The sequence below is a fragment of the Callospermophilus lateralis genome, chromosome 1 (assembly GCF_048772815.1).
Source record: "Callospermophilus lateralis isolate mCalLat2 chromosome 1, mCalLat2.hap1, whole genome shotgun sequence".
NCBI lineage: Eukaryota > Metazoa > Chordata > Mammalia > Rodentia > Sciuridae > Callospermophilus > Callospermophilus lateralis.
In genome coordinates, this window is record NC_135305.1 from 182,925,266 (window position 1) to 182,951,786 (window position 26,521).

At 34.8% G+C, this 26,521-nt stretch overlaps 1 protein-coding gene across 8 annotated transcripts in view; it reads right to left on the reverse strand.

Annotated features, from left to right (window-relative positions):
• Tbc1d5 (TBC1 domain family member 5) overlaps nt 1-26,521 on the reverse strand; it is a 524,655-nt gene that overhangs the window by 70,233 nt on the left and 427,901 nt on the right. For 5 of the 8 annotated variants that reach the window (XM_076842587.1, XM_076842568.1, XM_076842553.1 and 2 more), the window contains 2 exons: nt 11,410-11,684; nt 6,571-6,636 (listed from right to left, as the gene is read on the reverse strand). In XM_076842587.1, the coding sequence (XP_076698702.1) occupies nt 6,571-6,636; nt 11,410-11,684 (341 nt within the window). The remainder of the gene's footprint in view (nt 1-6,570; nt 6,637-11,409; nt 11,685-26,521) is intronic. The other 3 variants (XM_076842680.1, XM_076842610.1, XM_076842655.1) reach the window with 2 other exon arrangements.

Here is a 26,521-nt window from a genome sequence, read left to right on the forward strand (position 1 = left end):
ACTTGGCATTACTGGCTTTGTAGATGGAGAAAAAGGGCCACAAGCCACGAAACATGGCATCCTCTGGAAGCTGGAGATGGTCCTCAGTTGACAGTCAGCAAGGAAATAGTTTCCATACTTAGAAGAAATTGAATTCTGCCAACACTGCAAATAAACCAGAGAACAGATTCTCCTCTAGAGCCGTCTGATACCTGGGTTTTAGCCTGGTGAGACCTTTGTCAGACTTCTGACCTACATCTCTATTAAACAGCGAATCTGTATTACCAAACTACCTAAATTTGTGTTAATTTTTGTCAGCAAGAGAAAACTGTACAGATTTTCAGCTTGTTATGTTGTATGCAGTACTTTCATAATAAAACACCCTTCCTCTGTATTTTTAATTACATCATAATTCTGATTTTGTATATTTTAACATTTCTCTCTCTTTTTGGAGACAAGGTCTAAGTTGCCCAGGCTGGCCTCAAACTTGCAATCATTCTGCCTCAGCTTCCCAAATCATTGGGATTAAAAGTATGCTCTCACATCTGGCTATCTCATTCATTTCTGATCAGACTTACTGAATGTTACTGTAATTTAAAAAGTATCACCTTTTGGTTTCATTGATGTAACATGTTTTAAGTGTTGTTAAATCTCTCATCCTTACTCATCCCTTTACTTTTTTTTCAGATGTATTTTGATGTTCTTGTTCTATTTTACTGAATCATATACTTTGAAAATTATTTCACTGTCTGTCTTATTTTCAAAAAATTGCATTTCCTCTATTATTTTATCTCAATCTTTCAGGACTTTTGTTTTTGTTTTTCTTGTTACCACTGACTTCTAAAACATTTGAAATTTTTGTTTTTGATTTATTTATTAATTTAAGAGTTAGAATAACAATTTTACATTTATAGTGGTGGGATATGTGTATAAAGTAATTATCTGGGGGCAGGTGGGAATTTGGTTTGTTGGTAGACCTGAATTCTTTCAGGTCCCCAAGATATCTGCTTTATATTCCTGTTTGAATGCTAGTTTAGCTGAAAATAAGATTCTAGCTCAAGACAATTTTCTTGCAAAACTTTGGAAATAAACTCAAATGTCTCCAGGCCCTCAGCTTTGCTGAAGAGAAATTTGATGTCTATCTGATGTTGTCTTGGAAACAAGACTTTTTTTGGTTCTTTCTGGAAACCTTAAGTCTTCTCCTCATCTTGAAGTTCTATAAGTTTTCTGTGGAGCTCCTAGAGAAGGGTCTTTTAAACTTTTATCTTACTTGTCAGATTTTTTTTTTTTTAACTCCATGCTAATATCTTCCTTCAGCTCTAGGAAATTCTCTTCATTACTCCTTTGACTACTGTACTCTACTCATGATCTCTAGACTCTCAATATTTGACATTATAGTTCAAGTACTGAGTTAATCTAAAATTCCAGGTAGATTCATTTAAATTTTGTTTACCCTTGGAAAAAGTTTCAATTTTGTGAACTATTATAACTTTTTTTTTTCATTTTCTTCCAAAATGATGTAAGTAATTATATCTAACAAATCTTAAAAAATTTTTAGTTGCCTTGGATAGTTTCTAAAATTAAGGGGACTCATAAGCAAACACGTATTTTAGAAAATCAGAAACAATAATTAAGAAAAGACAGAGGTGTTGGTTGGGTTCCTTCATAATTTAATTCCCCAAACCAGAGAAAACAAAACACATAATGGTGCTACCATTACACCTACTACCTAAGCAGGTAGCAGCCTAGAAGCCTTATTATGGGACAAGTGCTGGGAATAAGGTCCCGCAACAAACCTTAAGTAGTTGCTCTTATTCCCTCTTTACCAATAAGAGGTTAAGCAACCTTCCCAGGATGCTTGACAAGGCAGTGATGGAGCCAGGATTCAAACTCAAACCCATCCTAGACAAAGCTACACTACCCTAGAGAGGACAGTGCCAAGTGGGCTGTGGCAAATATGATCTAAAATTAAAGAATGGAATGAGGACTTTTGAAAGTACAGACCAAATTCTGACCTTGTTCTCAGTCCAAAAGCAACCCACTATTCCATGTATTTGGAATAGATATTCCATAAAAATGCATTTTCTAGCTAATTCATGCTTCCCAGAAGTAATTTTACATATAACACATTCCTCTGCCTTAAATTGATTAAACCAAACACCATGGAACCATACGTTCTGCTTCAGGACCATTACTTGTCACACCTATCAGAGTAGCTAGCAGAGTGTCCCCCAGAAGGAATGTTGCTATTGCTGTTGCTGGTCTCTTCCTTCACTCTTGTGAACAGAACTGTCTCTTTCTTGTCTTACTGTGTCCTATTCCCGTTGACTTGGCCTCCCTTTTCTTGTCCTATCAAATTTCTGCTTATTATCTATACTGGAACATTTCTATTACATTTTATCTTGATAGTCCAAAGGGGAAGTCATATTCAGGCAAGTGAGATCTTAAAAAGGGGAAGTCATATTCAGGCAAGTGAGATCTTAAAAAGGGGAAGTCATATTCAGGCAAGTGAGCTCTTACCAAATTAATGTGACTCCCATGTTACTCCTCAATTTCAGTCACTGCCCCCACTGGAAGGAATCATAAGAAACTTAGCAATGGTTACCTGCTAAGAGCCACAGCCAAGTAATATGATACATGGCATTTTTGGTTGAAAGGTGACGCCAACAAGCCATTGAGATGATATGATTATGTTAAGATTTGCATTCATATGGATATTGGACTCCTGCTGTCCACCTCTGCCTGCTATGGGATTCCTGGAGAGTTCCGATTGGTTGGGGAAGTGCTGTAGGAGGGAATTCCGGAGGAGGAAAGGTTCCGGGAGAACGCAGCGTGGGTGGATCGGGGAATCTTCCCGGAGGCTAGGGATCATTGGTGGCAGTTTCAAAAAATAAAGTGTGTTCCTGCTTGAGTGGCTCGTGATTTTGTGCTCAGCCAGACTGCGGCAGTTACCCTTGGGGAAGTGGGCTGGCAAAAAGAGGTAAGAGGAGAAAGTGGAGGGCCCTTCCCCTTCTTTAATATCTTCAATTAATTGGGCTTGCTTAATGTTGTATGCATTTTTAGTTTTACCTTAAGAATATCAACAGTGGTTACCTGGAGAGGGAGACTGACCCCCCCACGTCCCCCATTTTTTTAGTTATAGTTGGACACAATACTTTTATTTTATTTATTTATTTTTATCTGATGCTGAGGATCAAACCCAGCGCCTCACACGCTCTAGGCGAGTGCTCTACCGCTGAGCCACAACCCCAACCCTTTCCCCCTTTTTTCTATTAAAAAACAATGTGACAAGTACAATATTGATACCTCTCTGTGCATCACACCCGTAACATAAATACATACCTATAAGTATAAATTCAAAATTCTTTTTAAAAACATAACATTGCTATGGTAATTACTTAAGAAATTTAAACTAATTTTAATAAAACCCCAAGTAGTTAAGTATCAAAAAAACAAATTCTGTCATGGTCGCACGTGTGTGTGTGTGTGTGTGTGTGTGTGTAACTATAACTTACATTTCAGGATATAAAATGAAATTTTCCAAATCTTTTCTAAAAATTACTTATTGACCTAAACTGTGAAATCTCACTTTACACTTTTTCCCTAAAAAATTATAACCTAATAACCATTGTATATTAAAAGGCAAAGGTCCCAATATCAAATTTCATTAAGACTATAATCAGACCAGGCGTGATGGTGCATGCTTGTAATTCCAGTGGCTTGCGAGGCAGAGGCCAGAGGATCACAAGTTCAAAGCGAAGGTACTAAGCAACTCAGTGAAACCCTGTCTCTAGTAAAACACAAAATAGGGCTAGAGATGTGGCTCAGTTGTCAAGTGACCTGAGTTCAATCCCTGGTAAACTACCCCCCACCCTGCCAAAAAAAAAAAAAAAAAAAAAAAAACGAAAAAAAAAGACTACAATCAAAGAACCTCTGTTAAGTATTGATACTTATTTCTTCAAATTTATTTTATTACTTTGAAAAAAGACAGTTTGGGAAAGCCTATTATTTAGGCTAAATTTCCCTGAAATTATAGTAAAGTATCTACTCTACACATAAGGGACTATGTAACAGGTTTGGCATTCCTGATGAAATTTTCCAACTTCTAATATTATTGATGCTATTCAGTATAGATAGTTGATTTTTGTTGGGGCCAAAACCTGTTTTGTTTTCTATTTCCTCTCACTTTTTGGCACTCTTCAGGAAGTATATTGAGCATAAGGAAATATGCATCCAAATCAGGATGGGTGTCACCTCACTCTCTCAGTTCTGTCACTCATCATCACAGATTGAGAGCTCTTTATTTGGGACTCATAAAGTAGCAGGAATTGTCCCTATCATGCTGATATGATCTCTGTCAGAGTGTGCAGGCAGAGGGGATTCTGAACAGGTATTCAGCAAAAAAGAGATGGTTTTTGCCTGTAGGCTTGACGGGGGTCATCTAAAGCAAAGGTAATAGCCCAAGACAGCTGGTTGAAGCTGTAGGAAGCCAAGGGGCTAATGAAAACAGAGCTTGGCATGTAGTAGGTACTTAGAAAATACTTGTTGGATATATGCATGAAATGATTCTACTTATATAACACAAGTTATTTGAACAAAATGATATAACATTCTTCTTCAATATATTGTTTTTAAAACATAGTATTGCTCATGTGGCTCTGGTCTGCAGGAAAAAATGAAATGAACAATAGCATAGAAGCAGAAATCAGAATAAGCAAGCCAACCCTCTGCTTCCTCTGTCCACAGGTATAAACTGACTTCAAAGCCCACATCTTGTAGAGAAACCAAAAACCTTCTCTGTAGCAATTAACTGTGGGATAATAAAACACATGATTAAAAAGTTGTATTTGGGGGTTCAGAATTTAATTTTAGGAAATGAATTTAACTCCTGTGAATTTTCTCCATATCAGATGATCAATTTAATATCTACCCAAGAACTATAATTGAAAAGGCTAAAGATAAATTATATGGACATTATCTCTCTCTTCTACTGTCCATGCTAGTAACCTTTTATCATCATAACCTTTTATCATCAAGATCACTTTAGCAGATAGTCAATCCCAAAAAACCAAATGCTGAATGTTTTCTTTGATATAAGGAGGTTGATTCATAATGGGATAGGGAGCAGAAGCCTGGGAAGAATAGATGAACTCTAGATAGGGCAGAGGCGTTTGAGGGGAAGGGAGGGGGCATGGAGTAATTAATGATGGTGGAATGTGATGGACATTACTATCCAAAGTACATGTATGAAGACATGAATTGGTGTGAATATACTATGTATACACCAAGATATATGAAAAATAGTGCTCTATATTTGTAATAAAACTTGTAATGCATTCTGCTGTCATATAAATAAAAAAAATTTACATTATAAAAAAATTCACTTTAGCAGACACCAAGAAGAGTCAACAGCTCTTCATGGAATCCCTGAGCTAGTTCTTAAAGGTCATCTGGTTCAATTACCAAAATACAGCCAGAACCTATCTGTCAATCAGAGAACTATATACAGAAGTGAAAGCATACTGTTTTATTGCCACAGTATAGTTTTTTTTAAATCCAAGCCAATACATCAATTATTTCTTAATCCCAATCCATTCTTTGCTGTTAATTTATTAAAATGGATATTATGAGGACATATCACTATCAGAACAGTATTTTAATACTATTAGCATGACTATCTTATGTGAATGTTTTAAATTAAGCAAAACATTAAACTATTAATACTGTATTGCTATTATCTTAGTCTGAATTTGAAGGGAAGATTCTTTTAGTTAGTATAGGTATCCACTTAACAAAGAAACCCTCTCTATGACATATTTCATCTATAAGACTACATAATAAAAGATTAATGCAGCAACCTTAAATATTTTTATGTTTTAAAATCTCACAGGAAGTGCTGAAAATGGGGTTACCAATTTCATTTATTTCTTCAACCATTTTTTCTTCATATTGCACAAACGGATATGATGGCAAATGTTCTCTTTTTTATGTTAAACTGTTGCTAAGTAGTGTATATAAAAAAATTTGCCATACCATATTTTGTGTTAATACAATTCATTATATAAAGGCTATACTTAAAAACATTTACAAAAACACGTGGTAATTCTTTTATGTAAAATATAAGTATCTCAGGCTAATCATAGAACATCTCAAAACTAGTTTGTCAAATACTGTCACCAAGAACCTTCGCCGCAATAAGAACACCTTGATATCAGCTTCTCTACAAAGTATGATGTTAAAATAACCAAAATATACAGATGGAATCATATTTTTCAAATAAAGAGGCTTGTGTACACTTCAATAGAAAACTCACATCAGAGTCTGTTTCAACATCAACAAGCTATGGGAAGGAAAGGGGACTTTTGTTCTACACAACAGTGCCACTCAGTGGTTAAACAATGATAGTGGACCGATAAACATGAACAAACTGTGGACAGAGGAAAAATTGAGTTTTGGAGTAGGGAATGATAATACTGTAGGGGGAGGAAGGGAGAGAGAGAGAGGGAGGGAGAGAGAGGAAGAGAGGGAGAGGAAGAGAGGGAGAGGGAGAGAGACACACACACATACACAATGTTGCTATGGTAACTGTACCTTGGAGGTCAGTTAGAGTCTGGACAGGAACAGAAACCTGAGCATCGCTTCCTGTAACTATATCGCCTGGATTTCATAAGAAAAAATAATTAGATTCCATAGAAAAGAAATAAGAAACTTTTCTTTCATACTCAATGTTGGAATATTTTATCAATTACTGAAAATACAGCACAAGCTTAGAAAAATTAATATAAAATATTTTCAAGGAAAAAAATAGTACTAGGGACTAAACCCAAGAGTGCTTTTTCACTGAGATTCATTCTAGTCTTTTTATTTTTATCTTGAGACAGGATTTAACTAAGTTGCCCAGAGAGGTCCTGAACTCTGAACCCTCCTGCATCAGCTTCCAGAGTAGCTGGAATCAGGGTGTGCACCAACCATGCCCAGTTTAAGGAAATGCATTTTTTTGTTTTGTTTTGGTACCAGGGATTGAACCCTGGGGCACTTAACTATTGAGCCACATCACCAGTCCTTTCTAAGAAAAATATTTTATTTAGAAACAGGGTCTCGCTGAATTGCTCAGGCCTCATTAAGTTGCTGAGGCTGGCTTTGAACTCTGGATCCTCCTGCTTTAGCTCCCAAATTGTTGGAATTACAGGCATGTGTCACCATGCCCGGCAGGAAACAAATTTTTAAAAGAGTGTTTCCTAATAAGTTTTTGTTTGTATTTCCCAAAAGAAAAGTGAACAAGTCTATTATAATAGACTATAATACAGGAAACTTTCACAATCAAAAGATTTTGCTACGCAGAGTTCATTGTGATTATATATACATTCTTTTTTAAAAAAACTTTGAATCTGAAAGTTTATATGTCATTTATTCACAGACCTTTTTTTTGAAATTGATTTCTTTCTATATCAGACAAAATTTATTTTTAACTCAACTTGAAAACAACTTCTTCAGTGATAAAGTCTAAATAAGTTCTAACTTCATATTAGGTAATGAAAAGAGTTGCCACATGTACTTACAAATGTCAATGTTTAAAAATAAATCTGTGAACTGCATACCCTTCACTTGATATAATTATAGGCAAGATTTCATTTACAAATTGGACCTGTAGTAAATGCTTAAAATAAAGTAGTGCTCAAATTTAAAAAAACAAGTACAAATACAGACAAAGGAAAGAGGAAGGAAAAGAAAAAAAGAGTGCATTTTAAGAACACACAAAAGAAAGGAAAGGGAGCACCAACAGAAAATTCTGTGAAGAACCTAAGGTTCACTAATATTTAGAAGGAAGACTCTGTGGTTCTTTGATTTCCTTCCTGGATAACAAAGTTCAATAAGGAGCACAGTCACTGTCAATAGAATGCTCCTCTGGATATATCATCACCTATGGTATTTTGAGATTAATGAGCAACAGAGACTTTTAAAAAAGCATATATTTTCCATGTATGATAATTTATGATTAATGGACTTGCTTCTCCTTCAGCTTTTATATAAAATATATACAGTAGGTAAAAAATCAAATTTTGAATTAAGTAACATGCCCTCAGTGTCACTAGCTTCTTGCTGCAATTATGATTTACAACATGGTCAATTCATCTGGAAATCGTTGGGTTGTAATTACATTATCATCACCAAGTAATTAACAGTACACACATTTACATTCCCCTATAACTGAAATAAAAATTCTAAAAAAGAATATACCCCAAACTGTGGCAAACAGCTTCTAGTGGAAATGGTCAGGTCCTGAATTTTCATAATATAGTTAATTCTAAATTCACTGAACAATGGTAGGTCTGCTTTCTGTATACTTGGAGGAGATTTAGTTGGCTAATTCTAGATCATCTACTGATCTATATGTAGAGGTTGAAAACTCATTTTAACATAAATATCACTAATAAAATTATGGAGAACATCTGTGCTAACTCTTCCTTCCTCACTATTCTATCACAACACATACATGTATTACATAATGCATTTCAAACAACACGTGTGTTTTGGATTACAAACACAACTGTCCCCCCTAGAAGCACAAATATTTGTTAATTTATGAAAAACAAAACCATTTTCATCTTTATAAACAACAATTTTTCAAAACAATTTTCAAAATTTCCAGGAAAGTACACTAAATTATCTTCTCTCAAGGGCACTGAGTAGACAGCTTTGCTCCAGAAAGTCAGAAATCATACCCTAACACAAGCCTCCTGGAAGGCTACTGTGTTCACTGATTTCAGGTTGTGTCAGATGTGTCAGAGAGACAGCATAGAAGAATATTTGTGGGACTTATCAGCATAAAGAATTGTTATTAAAAAAGAAAAAAAAAGAATTTATAGAATCAGATCCTCAAACTCAGCTCTGTCAGACTTAAAGGTAACCTAGACAGGAAATCACCTTCTTGTTTGTAAGTTCTTTTTTACAAAGTAAATTTATACATATGAATTATAAGGATGTCATAAAAATAGCCCATGACTCAGGTATAATGGAGTATGTAAAAGATTTCATAGTTAATGATTACATTTTAATTTTTACTATGAATATTTTACTGAATTAATAAATGTTGCATGACAGGTAACCTCTACTATTGTAGAAATAAACATTTTTCTTCCTTTTTTTTTAAAAAAAGAATTGTTATTGAAGTATTTTTCATTGTAGAGTTAACAAATACATTTTTTAACTAAAAGAACCACAGATTTTTAGAGCTGGGGGACTCCTAGGAATCAGTCCAAACCTTGTTTCAGGATGAGGAAACAGAGGGCTTCCATTGTAGTCTAGGGTTCTCCAGGAGTGAAGTCAGGAGCAACATCCAAGTACACTTTTGTACTTCTATAAACTGTCTTTTTATTCTTTATTTTATTCAAACCTTTATGCAGGAAGGAGAATTAGCAGGAATACTTATTTGTATTTAATATAAAGGCAGATAAGCTTTTTTGGTAGAATGACATGAAAAGAATGAACCATAAGTAAAAATATGGAAGAGTTAAAATAAAGCCAGTTTCTTTCAGGACAGGGATCAATTACAAAATGCCCCAGTGATACTCGTGTTCCAAATACTTTGTTTAAGTGCTCTGTTTGCTCTTCATAACTGGGGATTGGTTTTCACCAATTGTTCCATCTCCATGCACTTCCTTTCTCACTTACGGTGATATTAATACTTGACATTTCCTTAGAGACACAACTTTATATTTCTATAATCATTTGGCTTGGTTCCTCAGAAAATTTAAGCTACAGCATTAACAGATTCTCTGACTCATCTGCCTGCCATCAGTTAGAATTACAACTGACTAAAGCTTGTTATCAAAGCAATACTGAAATCATATTTGTTTAGAACAATAAAATGTACAATTAAGAAATATACAAAATAACATTCATTTCCATATATAAAATAACATTCATTTCCATTCTGGAAGTGGGCGAATCTCCTGGCATTAAATACATCTGTAACATGATTCAAAGTCTCCTTTTCTTTAAATCATGTGTGACAGCTCTACATTAAAAGAAAAGAGTGCAATTTTAAATGAGATAATCTCATGTAAGGTAAACTGAATGTGCTAACAAAAAGTGTGAATACTAATTATATCAAGTCTAATGTTTCATATAGGCAAAGACATATAGAAAAGACAGATAACATCGTATAAGCCATGGACGAATACAGATAAGCATGCCCATATGTGAGTATTAATACATTCATTAATTTGCATCACTGGGGAATAAAGTCTATTTAACTTTAGTGTTTCAACTTAAATGCCAATATGTAAAATTTTTAATAATTTCAAATGTAATCTTAAACAGAGTAGATAGAACAGAATTCAAGGTCTTGTACTGACAATATTCCTCCTTTTACTGTCAACACTAAGTACTGAACACTGATGTAGCCCTGGCATCCCTTTTATGACATGAACGGGGCTTGGGTCAAGGCATTTTTTCTGACACTAGATGGCTCCAGACGGTTATACTTTCTCAGATCTTAGAATTATTTTTTTGGTATATTTTCTGCCATGATTTCACTATTTTTGTATCATACTTTTAGCAGAGTTCCACCACTAAAAAATAAAGGTAGCTGTTTCTAATCTGCTACAAATACAAGATCCTAACATATCTCTTTAAAAATAAGTAGAAAACAAGAATATAAAGATCCCAAGAAAGACCCTGAAGGGATCTCTTAGGAGTAAAGTGCAAGAGGCAGGTGGAGCTCTGAGAAAAGGCCCTGAAACAGAAGCAAGCTTAGTTGAGAGCCAGTAGCACATAGAGTCTTCACTCATCAAATGGGAGTTGTGGGCTGGATGGTCTCCCAGCTTTCCTCTGCTCTTACAGCCCATGGTGCTAACATTTGGTTCATGGATTCAAATACTTATCTTGGTTACATGAGATTTTGTTTAGATATTTTTTTCCCTTAAAATTCTAGTTTTAGTCTTTAGAGGTGAAGCAGCTGCATGAGAAGCAAGAAGCTGAGTGGACTGCTTCCTCCAAACCATTGCAATGCACTGATCAACGCTATGACTGGAAAAGGTTTTAGACCTTCTCATTTCAGACTCTCTTCTGAAAGACAGTATTACTCTCTTTGCCAGCATTACTATATAAAGTTGCAGAGAACACAGTCAACTGATTTAAAGTCCTGTCTTGTGACATTTCATACCATCACATAGTATGGGGATCCACAGGCCAAAAATTCAAGTATACTAGGATATACAAGTTTAAAAAAATCTTAGTAAATTACCTGATAAAATGTTCTCAATTAAGAAAAATAGAGTATCTGATATTTCAGCTTGAAAAAGATCAAATGCAACAGATTTAAAAAAAAAATAAGTGTTTTGCATTACTTTCTCCTTCTGGGAGGTTGATAGGCTGGTGATAGGCTACCCTGTATTTTCTGTGGATTTACTACTAATTTTTTCCTACCTTTGTTCAATTGCACTGGCATGCTTTCGGATTTCATCAGCCGCTGCTGCTGCTGCTGCTGCTGCTGCTGCTGGTGCGGTTGCAAATGATGCCTCGAGGCTTCTGCTGAGGTCCTGGTGGGGAAAGCAGCAGAGGAGGAGTTGCCACTGTTACTCCCAGGTACAGGACCACCTGTACTGCCAGGGGCCATTGCTGGGGAAATCAGCTTTCTTCCAAAATTAATCAGGCTATTAGAAACTTTATTTATATTCAGGGGAGCACCTTTGGCATTGGTCCTATAAAAGAAAAATGAAGCAAAGTGATATAAATTAGAGGATGACTTTATTTTACCTATACTGTTGGTATGAAAACATAACTTGCCATGCTTTGAAAAAGACCATTTACTAGATGAGCTACATAAAGTAAGAAGTAAAAACTTAAAGTGATCATAGAATAATGAAATACTGAGATTCTTAAAAACATTGCTTATGTCACACAATCTTACTACTTTTCATTCATTATTCACTCAACAAAAAGGGCTTATTATGTGCCAACACTATTAGGTTTTGAGGATACAGCTTCTAGTCTAGTAGAAAAGAAATATATTAATAAAATCACATAAATAAGTATATATTTGAAACCTGTACTACGCACTTGAAAAGAGAGGGCAGGGCTTAGCATGTTCTGGGGTGCTTACAAAAGGGGGCACCTGTGAAATAAGCCTAAGAGTGGATATCCCACAAATCTAGGCACATGGGTAACAGGCCACATTTAATCTGATTTTGAAAACTAATGTTTCTGAACGTCATGAAGTAAATTCATAAAAGTTATGCCAAGCGTCTAGTTCTTTAAAACTGCAATTACCCACCTGCCCCAGGATTCCATATCCTCTAACTTCACTTCTCTGGTTTATTTATTTTTTTGACAGCATTTTTCCTTATCTGACATACTATGTATTTATTTTGCTATCATTTGTCTACCTCCTCCAACCCCCAATTAAATCTAAGTTTCATGAGAGCAAAGATTTTTGTCTTTGTTAATACTTCTATATTGCCACGGCCTAGAACACTGTAGGTGCTTTAAGTGTTTGTTAAATGGTAGCTGCATCTACCCACGGTTGAAATCTTTCCTGTAACAGAGGAAGAAAAGTCTCTGTTCTTTGCAATGACCAACTTCTCCATTTGTGCTGAATTCCATCTCCTCTCCTCTTTTAATATTGTTACTCCACAGCCTCCTGTCCTGTACCATCATTTCCCCTTCTCTACTCTATCATTTCCATTAGCAAGCCACCATAGTGAGTGTGTATGGGTGTATACAATTTCTCCTTTCATGCCCCATTCCTATCCAGTTACCATCCCATTTCTTTCTCTAATTATGTTTTTTCAAGGTATCTTCATATGCTACTTCTGAAGTCTTTGGTCCATTAAGCTTTTGTGGTGGCCTCTTTGCTACCTTCCTAAAACCATTCAAGGTCACCAATGACTTTTGTATTGCAGATTTGAAGATTCATTCTTGTTTTACTCTACCACTCAGCAGCTATCAACTTCCTAACCATTCTCCTCCAACTTACTTTCTTGGGTCCTATGGTTTGCCAGCATCTGTGTTATAACTATCTGGCCAAATAGAAGGCACTGAACAAATAATTATTAAATGAACAATTACTTCCCCATTGATTCATGATCTTGCAGTATGCCTCATAGTAATACTCTTGAAGACTAGTTATGATTACAAATTATTTTAGTTGTAGGAAGTAGCCCAACTTCATGACAACATGCCCTCCACTTCCTACATCCCACCCCAGTACTAGGAATTGAACCAAAGACATTCTACCACTGAACTCCAACTCCAGTCCTTTCTATTTTTTGAGACAGGTCAAGTTGCTGAAACTTGAGAGTCTCTTGCCTCTGCCTCCTAAGTAGCTGGATTATAGATGTGTGCCACTGTGCTCAGCAAAAGTTTATATTTTTACTGCTCAAGTCATTAATAGAAATGTGTTTTCTTTTCATAAAAGTGCAAAACAATCCATGTGATTTCAGTTCAAGTTGAATTTTACTATCATTTCCTTCTCTCAGATATATCTGGCAGCACACATATAGTAATTCTACTTTTTTATATGTCAGCTATATCCTGAACATGACTACATATCACTCTGGATCTCAATGGATCCATATATTCACAACAAAGAGAACCGTAAGTTTTCTCTAATGGTATTAGTTAATGTTATGGGCTAGGTACTGGAGGCTTACACTACTTTGGAGATAGGAGAAATCAAATTTAAAACTTGGGATTCAGCTTTCTGAATAAAAAAATCTATTCATTTATAACTCAATGAATGGCGGAAAACTAAAATGGTTTCTTTTTGTACCACGTTTCATCTTTAGAGAATTGAGTTATTTAATGGCCTTCTGAAAACTATGAAAAATAATGCTTCCTTATAGAGATAAGGATACACATTGCTTAGGCACCACTTATTTTCTAGTTTTTGGTTGCTTCCTAATGAAGTAGACCACTGTCAATTTACAGATACTACAGATTGGCAACAGGGAAAGCTCTCAATACATGTTTCCTGAGAAAAAAGAATGAACAAAATAAAAAGAACACATAAATTCTAGATTAAGTAGGCATTCACCTAGCATTATGTACTCCCATTTTTTGTGAGTGGTAGTAGAAAGAGGAGATCTCATGATACTAAAGTTCTGTTGCATTTCAGTTTTACTTGTTTGCAATTCAAGTTCATAATTCACAGATATGAAGAAGTTATAATGTTGTTACCCTTTTTTATAAACAAAAATGTACTAGTCAAATTCCCATATTGCCAGTTGTAAAATTTATATGTTGATAAAAGTACTAAGAAACAGCTAGAGCATTATCAAGAGAATATGGTTAATGCATCTTCATTACTACTAATAACCATGGAAAACATATAGATAAAGCTCATACCAAGTAATTTTTCATCTGAATAGCTCTTAGAAGGAGATGAGCACTGTTTTCCTTTTTTTGAACATTTTTCGGTTGTTGTTTTTAACTCTTCTCCCTCTTATCCAATACCCAGAGCTTCCAGAAGCAGTTTTATTTTCAAAATGATTATTAAAGGTTACTCTGTATTTTCTAGATATAAAAAAACCTGAAAATTGTGTACTTCTAGGGAAAGTATGCTGTCAATGGTTTCTTTTTTCATGCAAGTTTTTAAATGTCAAAGTTAACTAATTTAGATCTGAAATACAAGTAGAAGTATTCTTCACATAAAATACTGAACAACTTCCAACAAGTACTATGGCTGTGATGTGTACCATTAAATCATGTGATAATTAATGCAGTTGTTGATGATTTGATGGGACAGTAGGGATTAGACTGGATTAAAGACAGTGTGCAACATATAGTGGTGCAAATAGTCAGGGGAACTTGGAGTTAACAAGACATTAAGTATTGAATCTGTTGAGTCATTCTGTGTAATCAGATCTTTCATTACTATTGTTTACTTACTGTTATTAAAAACAGCGCAACATAGAAGCAATTGATTTAAAATCGTACCAAGAACTTAGTTTTGGCGCCACCTCATTTAGCAGGTCAAGTCAATAGCAACAGAGGCATTTTCTGAAGACCCAAGAATCTCTTCAAAATACCTGTACCTACCCCAGCTCAAAATTAACTTCATTGTTGGGCTCTTTTTGTTCAGTTTCTGAATCTATGAAAATGGAACACTATGATACTATGAAAAGAGGCTTCCTCTTCCCAGCCTCTCACTACCCTTTTAGTTTCATATAGTGTTGCTTTCTGACCCTCATTCAACTCACATGACTCTCAGGTCTCTAGTATCTTTGTAAATGCCAGAGTCATGACCTGTTTTAACTTTTAAAACCTCTGAAACTTAAAAAAAAATTATCATCTTGCCACAACCTCTTATCTCCTGTTATCCAAATCTTGACATCATCCTGGTTTATCTCCTTTCTACTTATAGACTTATTTTTTAGATATATTATATAGCCAATATTTATTTCACTTTCTGTAATACAATTTTGTTAGGTGCTTATCTGTATTTTTGTCAAATAATCAGTTTTCAGCTTATTTTAAATTATTTTTTCTCAGTATTCTAATTTATATTTTTCTTGTTATTTTTTTCCTTGTGTTCTCCAAGGACTTGGTTCTTTCATTCATTCACTCCCTCATTCATTATTCATTTCCTCTTTTTTCCAATAAAAACATTCAAAGTTACATATTTGCACCATAATCTAGTGTTAAAATAAAAGGTTTTTCTCCCCGGTTTCCTTAATAGGTTGACACATTGTTATTAGGGCACATCATAAAATTTCAAATGGTTAGTTAGGTTTGTGTTTAAATACATTACTCATTTTGTTTTATTAAGTAAAAAGACATGTCAAAAGAATGGAATTTGCAAAACATTCGAATTTTTCAAAATGATTGTAAAAATCACAAATTAGAAAATATTAAATATAAATATTTTTATCAATTATTTGGAAATAAATGTAGTTTGTTATAAGGGACCAGTAGAGTTCACTAGAAACAAGTCATTCCAAGGCAACTTTACTTCCTGTCTGATAGTGCTTAAGGTCTGTTAGACTGTGTCAAGGTAACACAGTATATGTGGATATAATGGAGAAAAATGCATGCTTGGTTACAATTCAATAAGAGCTCTTGGTAATGATATGTATTTTAGAGTTGGTTCACAGACTTGTTCACCAGTTCATTTTTAGATCATAATTTCTGTTAATGAGTTGTGTAACTATAGGAGAGTTATTTATCCTGTCAGGATCTAAGTTCTCTTATCACTAAAACAAGGGAACTCTTATGACATTTTAATCACCTTTAAGATAGAAAATTCCACAATTTTGTGGCTTCAAAAAGTAGGACATGTAGTAATCAACTTTTCTTTTTTTCCTTAAAGACAGTGTCTTGCTATATTGCCCAGGTTGGTCTTAAACTCGTGATTCTCCAACCTCAATCTTTCAAGTAGCAGGGATAAAGGACTATGTGCCATCACACCTGGATGCTAATTTAATTTCAGACTAAAGGCTGCAGACAACCCCAGTGCATTAGATAAAAGAATCAAAATTTAAAATAAAGGTTAGAATGAAATATAAATTTAGCAGAAAAAAATTAACAAAGACAATAAAAAGCTCATATAATTATGTTGACACCATACCTACATATCACATATACAATGGGATAGCATAAACTGAACATGTGCCCAAATTTTAAAATATTACAACTCTCAAACATCAATATTTTGGTTCGGCTGACAAGATTACAAACCTACAGTGATTATTAAGAAAATTAGGATTCTTGGGCTGCATTAATACTTAGGTGAGTACCCACAGAGTAGAAGATAAGATATGACTGTGACAGTCAGCTTTTGATGATGTGTTAACTTCTGGGAGAAGTGAGGTCTAAAACAGAGAGAATAGCAGAGAGGTTGGAAATTAAGTTGGAAGAGGAATGGCTGAGAACACTGGGGGTCAGGTCCTCCAATATTATAAGGGCTGCTATATGGGTGTGGCATTAAAAAACGATATAAGTCATAAAAGTTAGAGAAGAGACTTACAAAGCAATGATATAAGAATTTCTAGTGATGGAATTGGTTCCATTTAAAATAGGAAGTGTCCTAATCCTGAAACTGTATAAGTAGAGATTGGGAAATCATCTTCAGACACACAGACTTCTAGTTCTGGCATGAGTAAAAGCTCCATCTAACTAAAAGTTTATGATCTGCAATACAAAATAAGAGGCATACACACAAGTCTTGGACCTTGAAGAATGTGGCCAAACCCTATCTCCAAACTTGCTTGCCTTGTCTCTTTATTTGCACTATCAATTTCTATTCTGTTCCCCCCACCCCCCCTATCTTCCACGATCATTCTTCTCAATTCTTATCCATTTCTATCATTTTCTCATATCATTCTACCATAGATTTTTCTACCATAAAAGCAATTTATTTTAAAGTTATTTTCTTAGGTGAAAAGAGTAGAATACATGGAAAAAGTACACACACACAACTTGATTTTGGGACAGAAATGATATCCTCTTTGCACTCCTATGTATTCCCATTCTGTCATCATTGATCTACTTTGAATGGATAATGGCTCATATTTATTTCTTCCATTCTTCTAGATAACAATCTGTTTGGAAATTTATAAGAATTGTCAGAATTGCAGCCTAATACTTTTCCAGGTGATTCTAAGTTTATATTCATAATACATTTCAATATGATTCTAACATCCAAGCTGATGTTTAATATTTTAAAAAATTCTATAAGTTAAAGTTTGTGGACTCTATGAAATGAATTATTTTCTAATTTTCTTAATTCTGTAACTTTGAAGATGGGTGCAATAAATTTACCTCAACCAAAGAAATCTATATCCAATTCTGATTTGCTTACCGTAATGTGAGGTTTGTTATCTTAGAAAATGAATTCACTCCACATCTCAAAGAACTCTAGATTTTATAGGCTTCTATTAAAACTAAATGATAGGGCTGGGGATGTGGCTCAAGTTGTAGTGCGCTCACCTGGCATGTGTGGGGCACTGGGTTCAATCCTCAGCACCACATAAAAATAAAGATGTTATATCCACCGAAAACTAAAAAGTAAATATTAAAAAATTTTCTCTCTCTCTTTAAAAAAAAACTAAATGATAAAAATTAACTTGCTATTATTTATTCCTTTCTAGTTTGAGTTTCAAAGGAAACTTTCCTTTCAGTTAGACTACAATTCTTTTATGTGTGGCAGGTCCAATTTTCTCAATGTGATGCAAACCAGAAGGAGTAGTGCCTATTGGGAATAAAAAACATTGGCAGTGATAAGTGGGAGGATATAAGTCAGACTGTGGAGCTTACCTAATTGGATCTGAACACAATTTAAATTATGGTTTATAAACTTCTCAAGACAACTATAGGAATAAATATTAAGGTTTCCATTTCTAGGATAGAAATAGGTTTCTATTTCAATGAATTTGTCTTCTAGACTGATGCACCTGAGAAGTAAGAATCATTCCAATGAGTAACCATGGTTCAAACTAGCAGAGACTTCACAGAGTCAGGAATTCTTTGGCCTAGGGGGACATAGCAGAAAGGAGGACCTTCTGAGGCATTTACTTTTTGGGGGGCAGAGAGATTTTCCCTTTTTACCTGTCTTTTTCTACTTTCGGAGTCACTACAAATATTCACAATAGAAAAAAATTAACAGTTGTAGTTAAACATATATCAATAATTAACTGTTAGGGTTTTAAGGCAGGAGTATAAAAGCCAATAAGATATAAAGAAACAAGGTGAATCCATAAAAAAAGTCATGTTTTTAAAATGAAGACACAGGAATGAACAGATTAGGTATAGAGAAATGGGAGAATTTACTTTCTCTTAATTAAAAAATAAAATCTATAAAACTTTTACACTGACAAATATAAAATATTGCTTAGATGTTGAAGAAGATCTAACTAAATGAAGAGATAGTCCATCTTCCTAGATAACTCAATGATGTTAAGATATCAGTTCTTTCCAAATTGATCTGTAGACATTCAGTGTAATTATAATTAAAATTCTTATCATGAAATTCTGAACATTAATTTTTACAAAAATTAATGCTAACTACAAATTTTATCTGGAAATGCAAATAATCTAGAATAGCCAAAATAATTAAAAAGAACACAGTTGGAGTACTTAGCCTATCTAAAATAAAGACTTGCTAAAAATCTACATAAATAAGCCAGTCTGTTATTAGAGAAAGGATAAATAATTCAGAAATGGAGATACGTGTGTGTGTGCGCGCGCACACACACACACACACAAACCACACACCTCTGATGGATTTCAAACAAGAATCCAATGGAGAAAGGAAAGACTTTTTTAACAAATGTTACGGAATAGTTGGATACCTATATGTAAAAAGATGAACCTCACCCTTACTTCACTTCACATACACGCAAATTATTTTGAGGTTTATCACAGATTTGAACATAAATCTAGTACCACACAGTTTCAAGAAGGAAATGAGAATTTTTGTAATAAAGGATTATCTGGGCTGCCCAAATCCTACACATGCCAAAAGTGTTTGGGACTAGCCTCTGACTGATTCTTAGAAGATAACTTCTAAGCTTCCTGCCTAACAAGAGTGTCTCTGAATACCTGGTGCTTGGGCTACACAAATGTTTTTTGCCAACATTGGGATTTATGGTGAGCACCTGTTTTTGTTCACTTGGGCCTTGACACACTCCATATTGATTTGACCTCTGAAGGGATGGAGTTAGTTACCTGAGTACTCCATGCCTACATGATTGACACCGCAATAAAAATGGGCGACTCCAAAGGGTGGGTGAGTTTTCTTAGCTGGCAGCACTTTCCATATGCTATCATAGGTGGTTGTTAGAAGAATTAATCACTCCACTGGAACAGTAAAACTGAAAGCTTGTATTTGTTTCTCCAAAACTCCAAACTTCCTTCTCCTGATTTTAATCTATATCCTTTCACTGTAATCTACTGTAACCATGAAAATAACAGCTTCTCTGAGTTCTACTAAATCAATGAACCTGACTGTGGTCTTAGGGAATCCATACAATAGAGGCTAGGGGTAGGAAACATGAAATGAAACAAACATGAAATAAACTTTATCAAAAAAAATCAAAAATTTCCATTGATCAAACAAGTGAACAGGGAAGCCACTCTGGGGGGATGATATCTGTAATGCATACATTTCACAAAGATTTCTATCCAAAAATAGAATTCCTGTAAGAAAAGGATAACCCATTTTAAAATGGGCAAACTGTTTGAACAGATAACTTCATAAAAGAATATATAAAAATCATCAATTTGCTGTAAAAAGATGATCAACATCCTTAGTAACTAGGAAAATGCAAATTAAACCACAACAAGATACCATTTCATGCCAAGTTGAATGGACAAAATAAAGATGACTGACCACAGCAAATGTTGGCAAAGATATGGAGTAACTGAAACCCTCATGCATTCCTGATGTGAGTGGAAAAAGGTATAATTATTCTGTAAAATAGTTTGCTAGTTTCTTGTAAGGCAAAAATACAGCTATCCAAAAATATAGCAATTTAATCTAAGAGAAATTAAAAATATATATCAAAAACGAATAATTGTTCAGGTCCTTGGCCCATTTATTGATTGGGTTATTTGGGTTTTTTTGGCATTTAACTTTTTGAGTTCTTCATATACCCTAGAGATTAGTGCTCTATCTGATGTGTGAGGTGTAAAGATTTGCTCCCAAGATGTAGGCTCTCTACTCACCTCACAGATTGTTTCTTTTGCTGAGAAGAAACTTTTTAATTTAAGTGCATCCCATTTATTGATTCTCGATTTTAATTCTTGCACCAAAGGAGTCTTATTAAGGAAGTTGGGGCCTAATCCCATATGATGGAGATTAGAAAAAACCAAATGCTGAATGTTTTCTTTGATATAAGGAGGCTGATTCACAGTGGGATAGAGAGAAGGAGCATGGGAGGAATAGATGAATTCTAGATACGGCAGGGGGGTTGGAGGGGAAGGGAGGGGGCATGGGGTGGAATGTGATGATCATTATTATCTAAAGTACATGTATGAAGACACGAATTGGTGTGAATATACTTTGTATACAACCAGAGATATGAAAAACTGTGTTCTATATGTGTAATAAGAATTGTAATGTATTCCACTGTCATAAATTAAAAAAAAAATCAAAATATCTCCATGAAATGTTCACAGCAGCCTCATTCATAGTACTCCAAATCAAGAATAACCCAACATATCTCAAGAGATCTGATAAACAGTAGCATATTCATATATTAGAATACTATTCAACACTCTTATTATAGTTTAGATCTGAAATGTCCTCCAAAGGCTCATGTGTTGAAGGCTTGGTCCCCGTCTGGTGGTACTGCTGGGAGGTGGTGAAAACTGTTGGAGGTGGTTAGAAGAAGTTGATCTCTAGGAGCATGCGTTCAAAGGGTATGTTTTTTCCTAGCTCCTTCCTTTTTCTCTCTGTGCTTCCTGACTTCCATGAGGCAAACAGCTTTGTTCCACCATGTCCTCTCTGCCATGATGTTCTGCCTCACCTCAGGCCCCAAAACAATAGAGCCAAGTGACCATGAACTGAAATCACTAAGACTATGATCCAAAATAAATCTCTCTTTTACATTGATTTTATCTGGTAGTTTGTCACAGGGATGGAAAACTGACTAATTACTGTAAAGGAATTAACTACTGATATGTGCAATAAAGGAATTAACTACTGATATGACAAAAACATGCAGAGTGAGGAAAACAAAAAGTAGGCACCAAAGAGTAGCTCCTGTATGGTTCCATTTAAGTGAAGCTCAAGAATAGGCAAAACTAACATATAATGATAGAAATCAGAAAGTAGCTGCCTTAGGATGAAGGATTGGAATTGACTATAAATGGATATGAAGTAATTTTGCAGCCAAAAAAGAGAGATTCATTTCAGATGTATTATTTTGGATGGTAGTTACATAGGTATATATAAATATCAAAGCTCATTAGAGTGAATGTTTAAGATCTGTATATTATGTGCAAGTTATACCTATTTTTTTAAGAAAAAAGATATATTTACCCTAGACGAGACATGAGATAATTTTAGAATTTACCTAAATTGATTAAGAATTAACAATTCTATTTGCTATAATATTGAAGAACATTTCAGTATAGATGTGCTTATATGTATCACAAATGCTTAGATATTTGAACACAAAAATATCACAAAATAATAAAGTCATCTGTGTCCCCTAAAATTCTGATTAGTCCATTAATTACTAACACTGAGAACCATGGACTCCAACGCTTTGTGAACATTAGCATATTATTTTTTAATCATAACTTAGCAATAGAATTTCTTTGAAAAATGCAGTCATTATGAAAGTATAATAAAGCCTAATTTAAAAATTTTGATGACTGCAGAAAATGGAAATTGTCCTGCAGAATATTATAATACCTTTGAGGACTCAAGAGAGTATTTATTTATCTAGTTATTAAGTAAAAATATCTATTTACTTCAACACAGTGTGAGGTACTCAGCTAAACACAGGGATATGAAGGAAATGTATGGGGCAAAATAAATGTCCATTCCAGATGTATGATTTGGATGGTAATTATTACACAGACATATGCAAATATCAAAAAATCAGACTGAATATTTAAGATCTATATTTTAAGGACCAGACCCTGATATCAAATATGTTCAGACTTACAAAAGTCACACTGTCAGGCATATGAGTTGCTCTATAACTGAAGCTCAAAAGCACTCATTCATTTTTTCCAGATGCTTGAATTATTTTCTCTGTGCCAAGTACTAGAAAAATACTAGTAAAAAAAGGTGGTCCCTGCTCTCCTGGAGCTCCTATTCTATTATAAGACTACAAGGACTATAAGAATCTTCACGCTTCCTGGGAACTTGCTGGTTTTCAGGACATTCTGATAAGGTAGGACCAGGGAGGCACATTCATGAGTGTAGTCAGATCCTGATACCTAGCACAGATGGGACAATTAAGAGCCTCTAGGTATTGCGGGGGTAAGAATACATGCTATCACTCCAAAGAGACAAGGATTCTAGCTGAGGAATTTAGGACATCCTGTCTCTGGAACCTGGCTTCCTCTTAGATCTCATTTTGTAATTAGAATTGACAGGGGGCAGAGGAATGCTGGGTAGGTTAGCATAAGGAGTGCTATTGCTGATCTGGTGTGTGAAGAGATAAGGGGGCCAAGATTAGTTTCTTCCATCTCTAAGTAAGGCCTAATTTACTCAAATGAAACACCTAATTTTTGTGATAGGCAATTGCTCAGCTAAGTTAAAAGACCTATAGTTATACTACCTGTATAATACTAGTGACAGGTGCTCTTCAGCCACTACTGATAGCTACTGTTTATTTCATCAACTGTACATAGAATAAAAAAGTTAGAGTTTGAAAATCTGTGTCATTTTTTTTAAAGAGAGAGTGAGAGAGGGAGGGGGAGAGAGAGAGAGAGAGAGAGAGAGAGAGAGAGAGAGAGAGAGAGAGAGAATTTTTAATATTTATTTTTCAGTTATCGGCAGACACAACATCTTTGTTTGTATGAGGTGCTGAGGATCGAACCCGGGCTGCACGCATGCCAGGCGAGCGCGCTACCACTTGAGCCACATCCCCAGCCCCAATCTGTGACATTTTCAAAAGAGAAAATCCTTGAGTGTTTTGGAATAAGGAAGATGCTATTCTACTAAATGAAAGAGAATGCAGTCTTTAAAAAATATAAAATTCTGTTCAGTGACCACTCAATTGGGCATTTTAGTAGTCACAGATTCTTAAGGAAATTAGATGGGTCTTTCTGAAGACTGGTCACAATTTCAGTGTACTTTTTTATAGCAGTAATTTATGGTTATTTAAGGACAAAACTAGAACAAGATTTGAGTGTTAAATTGTCATTCTGAGCTCAAAAGTTGAATGAATATGAAAATGTCAATTCCCTTTTTAAAAAAGAAATATGCAAGTCAGTGAAATCAGAGCACAGTGAATATTATCCACTAATATTATCCACTATCACTAAAATACCTAGGCACATGCTTTTAAAGGCTTAATTATAGCAATCCATGGTAAAGCAGAGAAATCAGGCTTCTTGATTTTTAGAGATATTCTTATCCATGAAATCACATGTCATCTTTGCATCCATGTTCCTTATTTGGATATGCAACACAAATAGATGTCCATTGCCATAGATGTAGCAGGTATCAGATCCCTGCTCTCCAAGTGTCGCTGGTAACTGGTAAAAACAACTTAGGCCTTAAATAGTTAAACAGGGACTTTACCAAAGGTTGCACAGTGGTAATGGTTTTTCATTCAGATAAAGGAGTAAACCATGGCAAGCATGGGGATAATATGGTAATTATAAGGCCTATATATAAAGCTGTAAGGAATGTTTGGCAAGATGATCAAATCTGTCTCTATCTATACTCTCTTGACTGGTGACTAATGGGACACATGCACCTTCACCAGTGCAGGTTCACTGATTTTCAATGAAAGGTGAAAATGGCACTCTACTGTAATTTATTTTTAATTTCTTTGACTAATTATGAGTTTGAACCACCTTTTAAACATTTATTTGCTGAGTGCAATTCTTTCACTGAATGTCTGCTATACTCAGTATAGTCAACAAACATGGAGTTTATATCTAGTGCAAAAAACAAACAAAAATTTCCCAACAGCAAATAAATAAAAAGTTTAAAACCATTTAAGAAATGAGTATTTCTATGCAAAACAAAAAATGCAAATAGTAACAAAGTGAAACCAAGGGACACACAGTGAAGGGGTCTAGTGTTGTAGGCAAAATAGAATGAGCCTCTCAGAAGAGATGGAATTTGAACAGGGAATCCACTGTGCCATGTGGATTCTTGGATATGAAAAAGCATGTATAAAGCTTCTGATGCCAGGCCACATTTGCCCAGAGAACAACTGAAGAGAGTGGTGGTAGCAAATTAGGTTAGAGAGAGAGCAGGAGGCTAGAGCAGCAAAGGTCTGTCTTGCAGGCCCTCATAAAGGCTTTTTTTTGGATTTTTTCCTCAGTGTTTTGGGAAGTCATAAAAGGGCTCTGAGCAGTGGAGTGGTACAATCTCATTTACCTCAATTTGGCTGTAGGGTCTATAAGAGGAAGCAGCAAACTAGCAAGGAGACTAGAAGTGAGATGAGCAATGATATGATGACTCTGGAGTAACAGTGCAAAGAGAGAAAAATAATTTTTCAGGATTTATTATGAAGCAGATCTGCTGATGGATTTGATGTGTGATGTTGGAGAAAAAGGAGTCAAGGACAATTCTAAGGCAAGTGGGTGGTGCTATTTACTGTGACAGGAAACACTGAGGGAATAACAGATTTATGGATGTGAGGGTAAAATCAAGAGTTCACTCTAGAAAGTATTAAAGTAATATAAAGTATTAAGTAAATTAGATGGATCTTTCTGAAGACTGGTCACAATTTCAGTGTAATTTTTTATAGCAGCAACTTATGGTTATTTAAGGACAAAACTAGAACAAGATTTGAGTGTTAAATTATCATTCTGAGCTCAAAAGCTTGGGACATCCAAGAGGAAAAAGTAGTGGGCTATGTGAGTCTTGAGTTGAAAGGGAAGTGTTAAACTGAAGACATAAATTAAGGAGCCTTCAGTCATAAATAGAACATAAAGTTAGGAACTGGGGTAAGGTCCTCTAGGGAATATAGGTAGAGAGAAAAAGAGGCCTGGGGCAGGAGGTCCTCTACCTATTTAGAGGAACAGAAGGAGGATCCAATAAAGCACAGCATGAGATGGAAGGGAAACTAATGCAGGACCTTGTGTTTGTTACTGAATTGTGTGTATTTTTCTTGTATTCATGATTTTATACTTTGTCAGTTACAACCACTACAAATATTTTCCATTTTTCATCTGGTTCAGATTATTTTTCATGTATTTATTTAAATATTTGTTGTATAGTAAAATCCCCCAGTCATTTCCTTTATAATTTCCCTTATTACTATTAAGGTTAAAAAGTCTCCAAGTAACTGTCAGTGAAAGTACTGTATTCTTTTTAGATATACTCGATAGTGTATTTTGACACATTATACATATATGGAGTATAACTTTCCATTCTTGTGGTTGTACATGATGTGGAGTTACACTGATCAAGCATTCTTATACAAAAATAGAAAAATTATGTCCAATTCATTCTACTGTCTTTCCTATTCCCATCCTCTCCATTCTCCTTTTTCTAATCCAATAAAGTTCTATGCTTACCCCACTTCTTATTTTATGTTAGCATCTGTATATCAGTGAGAACAAAACATTCAGCCTTTGGTTTTTGGGATTGTCTTATTTCACTTAGCATGATAGTTTCCAGTTCTATCCATTTACTGGCAAATGCCATAATTTCATTCTTCTTTATGGCTGAGTAATATTCTAATGTGTATATATACATTTTCTTTATCCTTTATCTGTTGAAGGGCACCTAGGTTGGTTCCATAGCTTAGATACTGTGAATTGAGTTGCTATAAACATTGATGTGGCTGTGATACTGTAGTATGCTGATTTTGAGTCCTCTGGGTATATGCTGAGGAGTGGAATAACTGGGTCAAATGGTGGCTCCATTTCAGGTTTTTTGAGGAATCTCCATACT